This window comes from Passer montanus, unplaced genomic scaffold (genome assembly GCF_014805655.1).
Source record: "Passer montanus isolate IOZ18808 unplaced genomic scaffold, ASM1480565v1 scaffold136, whole genome shotgun sequence".
Lineage (NCBI taxonomy): Eukaryota > Metazoa > Chordata > Aves > Passeriformes > Passeridae > Passer > Passer montanus.
The window spans coordinates 767,982-780,382 of record NW_024360497.1 but is presented as its reverse complement, the minus strand read 5'-3'; the positions used below and the strand labels follow the sequence as shown (position 1 = coordinate 780,382).

Below are 12,401 nucleotides of genomic sequence, written 5' to 3'. Positions count from 1 at the left end.
GGGGCAAGCCCCGTGCTTGGCTCACCAGCAGTTCACCACTAGAACCAAGACCCCAGGCACTCAGTCTCAAAAACACGATACCTGGTGCCCCCACAAGCTGACAGGGCACGGGTGCTTGGGCTCACCTTGTCCCCAGGTGTCCAGTGTCAGCCCCAAAGATCAGGACACAGAGCTCAGGCACCTCACGGGAGGATGGGGTCATTGTATCCCAGCCCCTCCTTGGCAGAGGAGAGGCAATGGAGAAGTCACCTCTAGAGCCTGTGTGTGGGGAATGTCCTTTTGCAAGGTCACATGTCCCCTGTCACTCCTGGGGACAGAGTGAGCCCACTCCCTCTGTGTGCCAGGGGGAGGAACAGCAAGGATCTGCTTTCCCAGTGCCTGGGGGACACGGGGGCCTTGCCCTGCTGCAGAGGGGGCTGCTGCCAGGCAGAAACGCCCAGTGGGTGCCAGAGGTGCAGGGACATGAAGGAGGGCAGGAGTGGGATGGGGACAAACAGGACAGCCCAGCCTCCAAGGCTATTCACCTCTCCTGCCCCATTTGAAAGGTCTGGGTATTTTGGGGGTTCATCAGCAACTATTGGGGGTCCATGTGATGTTTCCAGGCCCTGGAAACATCCACACTCAGATCTTGTAGCTGGTGATCACCCAGCCCCAGGTCCAGCCCTGTCCCATCAGGGTAGAGGTCTCTCAGATCAGTCCCTAGGATGACACATCTCTATCCTTAGAGCAGTCTCCAAGGAGGGAGGTTGTGCTCCCCATCCCCTGTCCCCATGGGCCCCATATGCAGCTGAGAATACGAGAAAAGAGGCTGAGAAGCTCCTTGGAGTGGGAGATGCCCCAGGCAGGAGTGAGCAGGAGCTGTAGATCTGCAGGCAGCATCAAAGGGATGGGCAGTGTGGTGGCTCAGAGGGGACAGTCACCATTAACCTGATGCATCATCCAAACCAGCCTTTCCAATCCCACCTACAGCCAGACCATCCCAGAGCTTCCTTAACCCCCAGGAGCCCTGAAAATAATTCATAATCCAGAGTGGGTGGCCTGATCAGTGCCAGCCACGCCACAATGCTGACTGCCTCACACCAGCCCCACCGAGCTGCCATGGAGCAGGAACACAGCCCAGGTCCTTCCCAGAGGGTGCCCTGCCAGAGGGACAGCCTGGTTCCAGCTTGCTTCTCGAGGACATGGCTGAGCCCTGGGACAGCACAAGGGGCACAGCGGCCGAGGGAGCAGCGCTGTGCCTGCAGCAGTGCAGCCTGTGCATGGCCCGTGCAGCCCTGCAGTGCTCAGCAGGGCCTTCCTGTGCTGCATGTCCGTGTGTGCATGGCAGAGCTGGCACTTGTGTGATGGAAACCCTGTTTGCTCCTCGAGTCTCTTCCCCCTGACCTGCCCCAAGTGGAGGGAGCACTGCAGCTCCTGCCAAAGCCCAGCAGTGGATCTTTCCCTTCCCCCCTCCCCGCTCTGTTAGGGCTCCAGGGTCGGGGGGATGCCCCCAGGGAAACCTCCCCGTGGCCCTTCCCTTTTCCCTGCACGCTCAGCTCATGGCAGGAGAGTAGCAGAGGCAGACGGTGCTGCTGGCTGGGGACTGTGCAGCACCTGGTGACAGTGCAGTGTGGTGGCAGCTCCAGAGGTGGACACGTGCCTGGATCCCACACCCCTGCACCACATGGCACCACATGGACTGGGCACAAGGAAGGACCCACATCCTGCAGCCCCAAAGTCCCCATAAAGTCTCTGGACCTGGGCATCCTCTTGCTCCCACTCCTTCCACAGTACCCCTGCACAACAGGCAGAGCCAAGGCTGTGCCTGGGAGAGCAGCAGGAAGGGCAGCAGGGCCCCACCACCTGTGAGGGGCTGCTCTGTGCCTGGCCTGGGTGCCCTCATGCCCACTTGGGCATGACACACATTCTGCTCAGAGCCCTGGTGTCACTTGCCAGGAGCTCTGCTGCCATCGAGGGGCTGCACTGGCCACTGTCAGGTCTGTCCTTGACCACAGAGATGCGGACTGTGGGACAGGCTCTTCACATCCTCCTGCAGAGAAGCAGCCCAGAGCACCCCGAACAGCACCCAAAGGACCTGCACTGCTTTTGCAGGGCCCCGAGGGCACCTGCTTGTCTCTGCAGGTGTGACACTTAGGAAACACTTGTCCTTTCTCTGTCCCACGGGAGCTGTGGCAGTCCCAGTGGCCCCTGTGCTGGCAGAGGTGGGACATGCTCTGAAGTGGGGCAGTGGATTCAGGGCTGTCCTCCCAAGCACCTTCCTTCCCTTGACTGCTGAGCTGGAATGCAGAGCGCCTTGAGAGCAGCTCTGTGTCCTGCTGCCTTGCCAAGGCACAGCGCAGAGGAGAGGCAGGGAAAGCAGGATTAAAGGCAGCTTGGTGAGGGCCAGGCACCGTCGTGATGCCCCAGGGAGACTGTTCCTGGGAGAGGGAAGGGCCCAGTGGGGCAGGCAGTGCTGGGGCTGCACCAGCAGAGAGACACACCCTGGAACTGTCTGTGCTGCTGTGCCCAGGGAGCCCGAGGGGGCAAATGCAGCAGCCATGGCAGAACTGAGCAGCCCCCAGTCTGTGCCCTTGAGCAGTGGCAGCAGAGCAGCTGCAGGCTTTCAGATGTCTGAAAACCCCCACTTGACCTGGACTGAGCTCAGCGCCCCTCACTGCCCCACACCATCCAGCCCTGGCCCTGCACAGGGACAGCCAGGCAGTTCCTGTCCTGCATGACACACTTGGTTGCTGGCTGGCCCTCCACCCCTGTGCCACGGGCTGCAGCCAGCCCCTCCTGCCCTCTCCAGCCCCATGCTGGCCCAGACCCCACAGGCAGGAGCTGCAGCTCAACCTGAGGAGAAGACAGGCAGCCAAATGCAATCTCCAGTCAGAGCTGACACCAAGGTGATCAATATAAAAGTGATTCTCAGGGTCCTCGTCTCCTCTGGAAAGGGTCAGAGCCAGGCATCCCAGTGACCTGTGGGATCCTCCCAGTGGCAGGACTCAGCTGGAGCCAGCAGGGTCCCTCCTGGCCCAAAGGCCACCAGTACAGACAGGGACAGCATTCCCACCCAGCAGGGAAAGGGTTCTCAGCTCTTGCATTTATCAGGACCTGACAGATGCCACAGCCCCTGAGCTGGACAGTGGTGTGAGCTTGGCCTGGGAGCCATGGCCAGCCATAAAGATGGCAGGAGCAGAGTGGAAAGAGCTGGGATAATCCACACTAGCAGCAATGGGCCCAGGGAGGCCTGGCTAGTGTGTGTGCCTCAAGTGGGAGACTCGCTCCACTTGGGTCCCAGCTGGATCTCACACACCTGGATCAGCCCTGGCTCTGTTCCACACCCCCAGGAATGTGGGTGCTGGGTGATGGGTGCACTCCTGTCCCCAGAGCAGCGCCAGGGGTGGTCTGGGATCTGTTCCAGAGTGGGCACACAGAGCAGGCTGGCAGGACACGGGCTGAGTCCCTGCTCTTTTGGGCAGGAACAAGCTCTCAGCTGTGGGCTGTGGATTGAGCCTGCACATGGACACAGCCTGCAGCCTGCAGATCTGAACCTCACCTGGAGGTGCTCCAACCCAGCAGCATCAGACACAGCCTTGGACTGGCTCTGGCTCCCCTGGGAGCCCTGCTGGGAGCAGGGATGGCAGCAGGCCCTGCAGGGCTGGCTCCTCACAGCTGCAGCACAGCCCTGCATCCCCAGAGCCCTGTGTGAGCTGTGGCTGCTCAGCCCCACGGCTCCCCAGGCAGCGGAGCAGGTCCAGCAGCTCCATCCAGCAAAGCCAAGGGGGACTCTCTCGTCAGCACAACCTGTGCTCAGCACAAGAGCTGGCACTGCTCCCCATGGCATCCCAGCTGCTGCCCCAGTCTGGGTGGCCATGGGCTGTCCTGGCACTGGCATGACATGGACATTGCTGCATCCTCACATGTGGCCTGGCCGCTCCTTGGCGACGTCCTCAAGGGCAGGACAAAAGCCAGTAGCAATCCAAGAGAGCCACAAAGCCAAGGCTTGCTCCTGGAAACCTGGGCTTCCTCATCTTTCTCCTGACTTGTTCCACAGCACACGTGGCTCATCCTGGTCAGTCCTGGGCACCTTGGCTCTGCTTCTGGTTCCCCCCACAAACCCTGCACAGGTTGGGTAGGCAGGGTGGTGGCTGCTCAGTGCTTCAGGCCTCCCATGGGACCAACAGCTCACTCCTGTCCAGTGAGGGAACAAAAGACTGTGTCTGCCTTAAATTAATTGTGGAGTTGTCATCTTGCTGAGGTTAGAAGTGCTTTTCATGCCCAAAGTGCTGCTCATCTCTCTGCAGAGAGGCCAGCACAAGGTCTGTGTGCCCAAGCTGCTCTAGAGGGACTCATGAGAGCCTGACTTGGTTTCAGAAAGTAATTTCAGCCTCTCACAGTCACATTCAACTCAAAACCTTAAAGAGCCCATGAAGGTCTGGGCTCTGAGCCCCAAGCCCTGCTCCACAGCAGCACTTTTATGTTCAGTGACATGGTCTGTGTGATGAATGCCCGGGTCCAGCCCTGTCCCAGTGCCCCACACAGGCCTAGTGAGACTGTCCCCTCCTCCCCCTGTTACGCCTAGCATTGTGCAGCTTGTCCTGGCTGTGTGAGCATGTCTGGGATGGAGGTGTCCAGCAGCAGGGAATGGCTGTGATGTGCTAAAACAGAGGCCACCAAAGCAAGGGCTGCCTGGCATGAACTGGTAAGGGAGGGTTGTGAAGGAACTGTGTTGCTTATTCCCACTACATCGCAGCAGAAGTACAACAACCTCCCCAACGCCCATGATCCTGCCGGTCCCAGGATCGTGGGCCTGTGCCCTCCCTCACATCTGCTCATGCTGCCATTCCTCCTGCAGGTGCCTCACGGGGAGTGGAACAGCACGCTGTCCCGGGACAAGGACAGCGAGATCCCGTGCCGGCGCATGCGGAGCGGGAGCTACATCAAAGCCATGGGGGATGATGATAGCGAGGACTCAGAAACCAGCCCCAAACCATCCCCGAAAACTGCAGCTCGGAGGCAGAGTTACCTCAAGGCCACCCAACAGTCCCTGAGTGAGCAGAGCACCACACAAAGGTAACGCTGGAGCTCCTCTGGGAGCCCTGCACAGGCCCTCAGGGCCACCCCTGGACCACTCCTTGGGTTGCAGCACCACGCACAGTGTGGCATCAGAGCCCAGCAGGGCTCCTGCACCCCAGCTCTAACAGAGATGAGGAGACAGCAGGACAGGAAAAGATGTGGCACCCCATCCTGATGATTCCCAGTAGCCCTGGCGTTAGGAGCTGCTTCAGGTCCCCGTCCCCTCAGCCACAGGGAGAGCACTCCTCTGACAGAGCTGGAGAGGTATTTCCTCTCCAAGCATCTTCTGTTCTGGGGGAATGCAGAGATCCCAGCCCCAAGAGGCCCCTTGGCCATGGAAGCTGCTCACCCAGCATGGCTGAGGACACTCGGCCTGCGGGGACTGTGCCTGGAGCTGCTCTGCTCCAGAGATGTCCAGGTGTTCCAGGTGTTCCACCTCTGGAACAGAAAGGTGGCACACTGGGCTGGAGGATATCCTGAAGAGATGAGAGGTTTTTCAAGGAGGAAGAACCACAGTAGTTTGAGCCAGACAGACAAAGCCAGGGGAGCAGAGCAGGAGCTTTGCTGGGCCAAAGGCTGCTCTTGCAGGAGGGGCTCTGCATGAGCTGGGCAGTGATGCTGTGCAGTGTCCTCAGCACCTGCTCCACATCCCAGGACAAGGCACCTGGGGGCTGTCAGTGCTCCGGGTGCTGCAGCTCAGGCAGCTGTGGGTGGTACAGAGGGGCAGGGAGAAGCAGGAGCCGCTGAGGATGCATTGCTGAAGCTCAGCAGGCAGAGGGAAGCGAGGTGCAGGCAGTGGGGGGACACCTCACAGAGCCTTCACATCAAGACCTGGTGCTGCTTTCTTCTGGGAGATGGTGACAAAATCGTGTGTGGAGAGCCCTGGAAATGCCTGCTCTGGATCCATCCCTGTGCCGAGCCTTCACATTCACCTCAGGGGAGCAGGGTGGGGTCCTGGAGTCTCTGGTGAAAAATAGCCACATAGAGAGGCTGCGGCTCCTTCTGCCCATCCAGCGTGTCCATCGCGATGTGGCCGGCCCTGAGCGCTGGGGCTCAGCCAGAGCCGGGCCAGTGCTGGGGAAGCTGCGGGATGCGCAGCGGGTAAGCGGAACTGCGGGACTGCGGGACAGCGGAACTGCGGGACTGCGGGACAGCGGGACTGAGGGACAGTGGGACTGCGGGACAGCGGGACTGCGGGACAGCGGGACTGCGGGACAGTGGGACAGCGGGACAGAGGGACTGCGGGGTTGCGGGACTGCGGGACAGCGGGGTGCGGCTGCGAGGGCTCCGAGCAGCGCTTGGCTTGCAGGACCCTGCGGGACCCTGGCCCGGCCGGAGCCGGGGCTGGAGCTGGGGCTAGAGCCGGGGCTGAAACCAGGAAAAGAGCCGGGACTAGAGCGGAAACCGGGGATAGAGCCGGGACTAGAGCGGAAACCGGGGATAGAGCCGGGACTAGAGCGGAAACCGGGGATAGAGCCGGGACTAGAGCCGGAACCAGGGATAGAGCTGGGTTTGAAACCAGGGATAGAGCCAAGAATGTAGGCGGGGTTGGGGCTGGAGCCGGGAATAGAGCCGGGACGAGGCCGGGGCCCGGCCGGAGCGGAGCGCGGCCGCCATCTGGTGCCCGGCCCTCGGCGCCCAGCGCAGCCCCGAGCCCCGGCAGCCGAGGGACCCCGGGCTGGGGCTGGGCCGGGGGGCCGCAGGGCCAGCCAGAGCCGGGGCAAGGCACAGAGCCGTCCCTCTGCGGGGTCCCTGCCCCGCCAAGGGCTGCTGGCCGCTCTGGGACTCGGTTTCCTCGTGGGCAGGCGGGGTGAAGGCCGGTGGGTGGCACAGGGACACGGCCCATCCCAGGACGCGGCTGGCTCACGGATAAAAACCTCAGCATGAGGGAAAGCCGGCAGTCAGCAGAGCCCAGGGCTAGGGCTGTCACTTGGCCCTTGGTCCCCAAGACTCTCCAAAGGGTGTCTCCCCTGGCAGAAGGGACAATTCCCCACTCCCATCCCACCCTGGGATGGACACCTCCGAGTCCCTGTGGGATGCCCACATGCTGCACAGGGCCTGCCGTGCCCTCAGCTCTGCTGTCCCCAGGCAGGTGACAATCGGAGCTCTGTACCACAGCCCTGGCAGACATGGGGGAGGGGGCTCCATGAGGGCCTGTGTTGGGATCACACGCTATTCCCGAGGGAGAGGCCCCACAGCTGTCCTGGGCCACCGTGGCTGCCAATGTCCCCCACTGCGTGCACCCAGCCTGTGCCCAGGACTCCTTCACACAGGGCCTTGTGGTGGAACAGAGTCCCACGGGAGCCCCATCCTTCCCCATCCCTCCCTGCCCCCATGTGCCTGGATCTCAGCTGAGGTCTGGGCTGGGTCAGGTGCAGTGAGAGCCCAGCTCTCCTCCTGTGCACAGTCTGCTGCTGTGCCCCAGGATGTAGTGGCAGTTTCTCCCAGCAAAGCTGTACTTCAAATACTGATCCCCTGCTCATGCAGCATTGTCATTCCAGCTAGGTTCCCACTGGACTACTTCCAGATAATCTATACAGATGTAAATGTATGTATCTTGCAGTTGTTTCCAATTGCAAAGTCCACAAAATACAAATTAAAAGTCATTTCTCACCTTGCCTCTCCCCCCTTTTCCAGCAGCGCAGGCAGTGCTGTGACTGGAGGCTGGCACAGATCCCACATGCTCCCTGGGGCTCTACTGGACTAACTTGGCATCTGCAGTGCATTGCTGGGGCAGCAGGACCTCCCCTTTCACTGCACCCCACAACCCTTTCCCTGTGTGCCATGCCCAGCCAGGGGCTGGCAGGGCGAGGAAGAGCTGTCTTCTCCACAGCCGAGCAGTGGGCAGGTGCCCAGCATCACCTCAGTGCTGCCAGGCGTGCCTGTGCCCGTGCCTGGCAGAGGGCCCGTGGGCAGGGGGGTCTGGGTGTGCCCAAGAGCTGCCCCTGCCATGGGGACACCCTCACACCCTCTCTCTGCTGGCAGGAGCCTGGACCGCCTGGACTCTGTCGAGATCCTCCTACCTCCGAAGTTCCCCACCTGGGAGGAAGAATACAACCAGATCTCTGACAGTGCCAACGAGTCCAGCTGCATCAACCAGGTGAGGTGCTGGAGTGCTGACCCACTGAGCTGGCACAGGCAGTGAGGGAGGAGGCCAGCTCAGGGGAGAAGGAGCATCTTCTTCCCTCTTCAAAGCAAGGCACTGGCTGTGCTCCAGGAACTGCACAGGCTGTTCCCTGGCAGCTTTACCAGCATCATGGCCAGCTCTTTAATCAGGATTCCTATTAGACCTCCTTCCTGCAGCTTTGCCTCCTCTCACACTGCTGGTGCAGCCAAAATCTCTGCCTCAGGTATGGTAACCCAGAGGGTGCCCCACAGCGCTGGGGGAAGCTCAGGGCTGCTCTGGATGCAGGGTCTCCCTGTATCACCCCCAGAACCATCTGCAAGGCTGTTCAACCCCTCTGCAAGCCCCTCATGCCCACTGGGTTGGTCCAGAGCCAGGGCCAGCCTTGCCTGGTGGTGTTCAGCCTGGGACCCTGCAGGGTCCCCAGGGACAGTCACCCTGCTCAGCTCAGTACCTCACCCCTCGTGCAGCAGACTGGACCCAGGAACAATGAGCCCATAGCTGGGGAGGCTGTCCTGCCAGCCAGCTGGGGATGTCTCTTTTGGATATCCCTGGGCACCATGGCAAAGCCAAGGATGCCTGTGAGAGGCCTGCAGAGGCCTTGCCACCTTGCCACAAGGTGGACTCATGCCCCAGCCTCAACATTTGGGATGCAGTTGATGCAAAATGGGTCTGACATCCCACACTATGGTTATGGGATTGCTCTGGAGCTCCCTGGGGCTGGGATTGCTCTGGAACTGCCTCCCAGGCCAGAGATAACTGTGCCAGGATGAGCCTTTGCAGAGATGCCATGTGCTCATCTCAGCCCTTCCACCTCAGGGCAGTGATGGCCCCAGAGCTTTGCCCAGCGAGCCCTGTCACCCCGGCCTCTGTCCCATCTGTTCCCGTGTGTCTGCATGGGGAGCACCCCCATGCTGCTCTGTGTGTGTAGTGGGCCCAGAGCAGTGGGGCGGGCACGGGGAGCCCTGGGGAGGGGGGACAAGGGCACGTCCTGCCTGTGTTCCCATCCAGGTGTGGGGGGCTCTGAGCCCCTTGGCTGGAGTCTCCTGCTGTCCCAGAGCGGTCGGAGCCCTTGGAGGGGAGCTGGGGGAGCAGGGGCGTTGCTGGGCATTCCTGTTCCCTGTGGCCAGTCCTGTCCCTTGTGCAGCAGCAGCAGCAGCAATGTGCTGGCTGTCTCAGCACACAGCGGGGTCAGGGCCGCCATGTCCTCGTCCTTTGTGTGTCAGTCCGTGCTGAAGTCTCTGCAGGAGACCATGGCTCTGTGATCTATCCGTGTCCAGAGCTGCTTCCAGGAGCTGAGTGCAGCACACCCATGGAGACACCAGGAGAGTCTTGGAGCTGAAGGGTCTCAGCAGTCCATGATGTGCCAGGAGCTGCACAGGCAGCCAGCCCAGAGCCAGGCTGGTGGCACTGGGATTGCTGAGGGCACACCGACTGCCACAGCGCCCGCTCACATGGGGAGCAGCTGCCATCGTGCACTTTGCCACTGTCCCCTGAAAACCAGACAGCTCAGCTGCAGCTGGTCAGGATTGAGAGGCCTCCCACAAACTGCACGTGTGTTGATATCCAGGATGGAGCTGGTTCATCTGCCAGTGGTTGCTGGTCTCATCCATCCCAGTGCCAGAGGCAGTTCCTGCCCTGCCCTCACTTTGGTGTGACCTCCACCATCTTCCTTGTGTGTCCAGCCAGACCCTCGTGTCTTCCCACATGGAAACACCCCCAGCTCTGACAGACAAGCCCCCTCTGCTCGGTCCCACTCAGCTCCTCTGGCAGTCTGGGGATCACCAGGTCAGGGGGTGTTCCCCCTGTCACACCAAGGGGGACAGAGCTGGTTACCCCAATACTGCTGAGTCCCACCATGGGCAAGAGGGCCAGGCCCATTCCCAGTGCCAAGCCTCTTCCCTCAGGCACACTTTGAAGCTGGATTCTCCTTGAGAGGGTCATCCTGTGCAGATGGTGCCAGGCAGAGCCCCGAGGGTGGAGAGGAGGAGAAGGAGGAGGAGGAGGAGGCAGCCGTGTCCCCGGGCAGCACAGTGTCTGTCAGGGCTCTGTCCATATGCCAAGTGTGTGCCGTGGCTTTGCTCAGCTGGGGAGACAGAACAGCTTCTGTGTGGCTTCTTCTGGCATGGGGAGACAGCAGCAAGGTGGCCAGGCCAGCCCTGCAGGCTGCAGGACAGCCCCCCCCACACGGAGCACTCGGGCTGCCCACAGCTCTGTGGGCTGTGAGGTGCTGGGGGCTACCCAGAGGTGCTCAGTGGGAGCCACAGCCACCTTGTGCAGCTGCCCCTGTGTGCAGAGGGGTGTCCCAGCATGGTGTCCCCGCTGTCCCCTGTGGGTACACACAGCAGGCTGAATGCTCAGCAGCTTCTCCCATGGTTGAGGTGTCCTGTGGAGCTTTGCTGTGTCCGTGCCACTGTCTGAGGGGCCTGTGTGGCCTCGCTTGGCATCTTACGAGCTCTGCAGTTTGTACTGAAGTGTCAGCAGCAGTGGCCCCCGGGGGCAGCCCCCTGCTCCCCTTGTGCTCAGTCCCTGTGCAGTGACTGTCTGTGTGAGGGGCTCCCTGTTCTTGGCCTTTAACCTTCTCCAACTCTTTCTTCCAGATCTTTGGACCCCCCTCACTTATCCCTCAGATATTTACCCATGGAGAGCAGGTATTGTCCCGCTGGCGTTTCTCTCATCCTTCCTCACGGAGCTTTCTGGGGCCAGCCTGGACACCCGTGGCAGGGTGTGAGGGTCTGGGGTCTGCCCATGCCAGGCCAGCAGCAGAAGGAGAAGGAAGAGAGGAGGAGAAGGAGACAGCACTCCTTACCCAGGCACTGCAAGGCAGCTGGAGAGCTTGAGTCCTGGGCCCAGCAAGGGCTTAGGGACTGTCAGTTTTAGGGGGAAAGCAGATGAACTTTTTGAGCCAAGCCTCATGGAGCTCAGCTGCCAATGCTGGGCAGAAACAATGTCCTTGTGTGCCAGGAGAAAGAAAGGGTCAGGAGAGATGGATGTGAGCAACACAGCCAGTCTCATCATCTCTCATCTGTATTTCAGAATGGTGTGCTCTGGGCTGGGTCTGGTTTGACCTGGCTGAGCCTCTCCCAAGACCAAGTTTGCCCACGGGAAAGCAAGGCAGGGCTGTGGGCAGGAGGGGGCAGTGGGAGAGCTGCCCCTGCCCTGCTCACCCCTGGCCACAGCCGAGCCCTCTCCTGGCCCTCACCAGGGATGGGGCTGGGGTGGATTCTGAGACCCACCCTAGGCAAGTGTGGGGGCTGTCCCCCAGCCCACAGCTCTCCCCTGCTGTCTCCCCGTGTTGCCCCGCGAAGAGTAAGCGTGCCCTGGCTGGGGTATTCCAGCTGTGCTGGGATAGGGGCCCTGGCAGAGGCTGCACTGGGATTTTGGCCGCACATGCTCCCAGCAGCAGGACTGGGGGTGTTTTACGGGCACTGCGCTGCTAAGTGTCCCCTACTGCACGAGCTGGGACCCTCTCACCTCCAAGGAGGGGCCCTATGCCCTCTCAGCAGAGAGCCCCGGGCACCCTCTGCCCAGCAGCACTGACCACTGACCACTGTACCTCCCGTCCCCCCTGCCGTGACCGTGACCTCCAGGAGTGGCCGGAGGGCGAGGAGCAGGACGGACGGGAAGGGAAGGGAAAAGAAGGGCGGCCGCAGGCAGAGCTGACTGGGACTGCCCTGTCCCCGTGCAGGCACCCGAGCCGGAGCTGGGGGAGCAGTACGAGCCCGTCTGCGACTCCACCTACAGCGAGGCCGAGTCGGCGGCTGCGGAGGTGCTGGACCTGCCTCTGCCCAGCTACTTCCGATCCCGGAGCCACAGCTACCTCCGCGCCATCCAGGCGGGCTGCTCCCAGGAGGACGACACGGGCTCCGTCCGCTCCATCTCCCCACCGCCCACGGGCAGCCTCAGCGGCAGCAGGACCCTGCCCACCAACAGCAGTGAGTGCAGCGGCGTGCGGGGCCGGCGGGGACAGGGGACACGGCTGTCGCTGCCTGCCGGCTGTCGGCCTGCATCCCCAGCCGCGGCTGACAGTGATTTTTGAGGCGTGTGAGGGCTTGCTGTGTGCCCGAGGGGATGGAGAGCAGCTGGATGTGGGTGCTGGAATGGCAGGCGGGCTCTGGGTGCTGTGTCAAAGGAGGTGTGACCAGCAGGTCAAGGGAGGAGATTCCCCCTGCTCTGCTCTGCTCTCATGAGACCCCTCCTGCAGAGCTGACACCAGCTC

The 12,401-nt window shown here is 61.6% G+C and overlaps 1 protein-coding gene across 7 annotated transcripts in view; it reads left to right on the top strand.

Annotated features, from left to right (window-relative positions):
- DLGAP4 (DLG associated protein 4) overlaps positions 1 to 12,401 on the top strand; it is a 120,141-nt gene that overhangs the window by 62,393 nt on the left and 45,347 nt on the right. For 5 of the 7 annotated variants that reach the window (XM_039699604.1, XM_039699608.1, XM_039699603.1 and 2 more), the window contains 4 exons: positions 4,838 to 5,055; positions 8,044 to 8,158; positions 10,783 to 10,833; positions 11,871 to 12,117. In XM_039699604.1, coding sequence (XP_039555538.1) covers positions 4,838 to 5,055; positions 8,044 to 8,158; positions 10,783 to 10,833; positions 11,871 to 12,117 — 631 coding nt within the window. The remainder of the gene's footprint in view (positions 1 to 4,837; positions 5,056 to 8,043; positions 8,159 to 10,782; positions 10,834 to 11,870; positions 12,118 to 12,401) is intronic. The other 2 variants (XM_039699609.1, XM_039699605.1) reach the window with 1 other exon arrangement.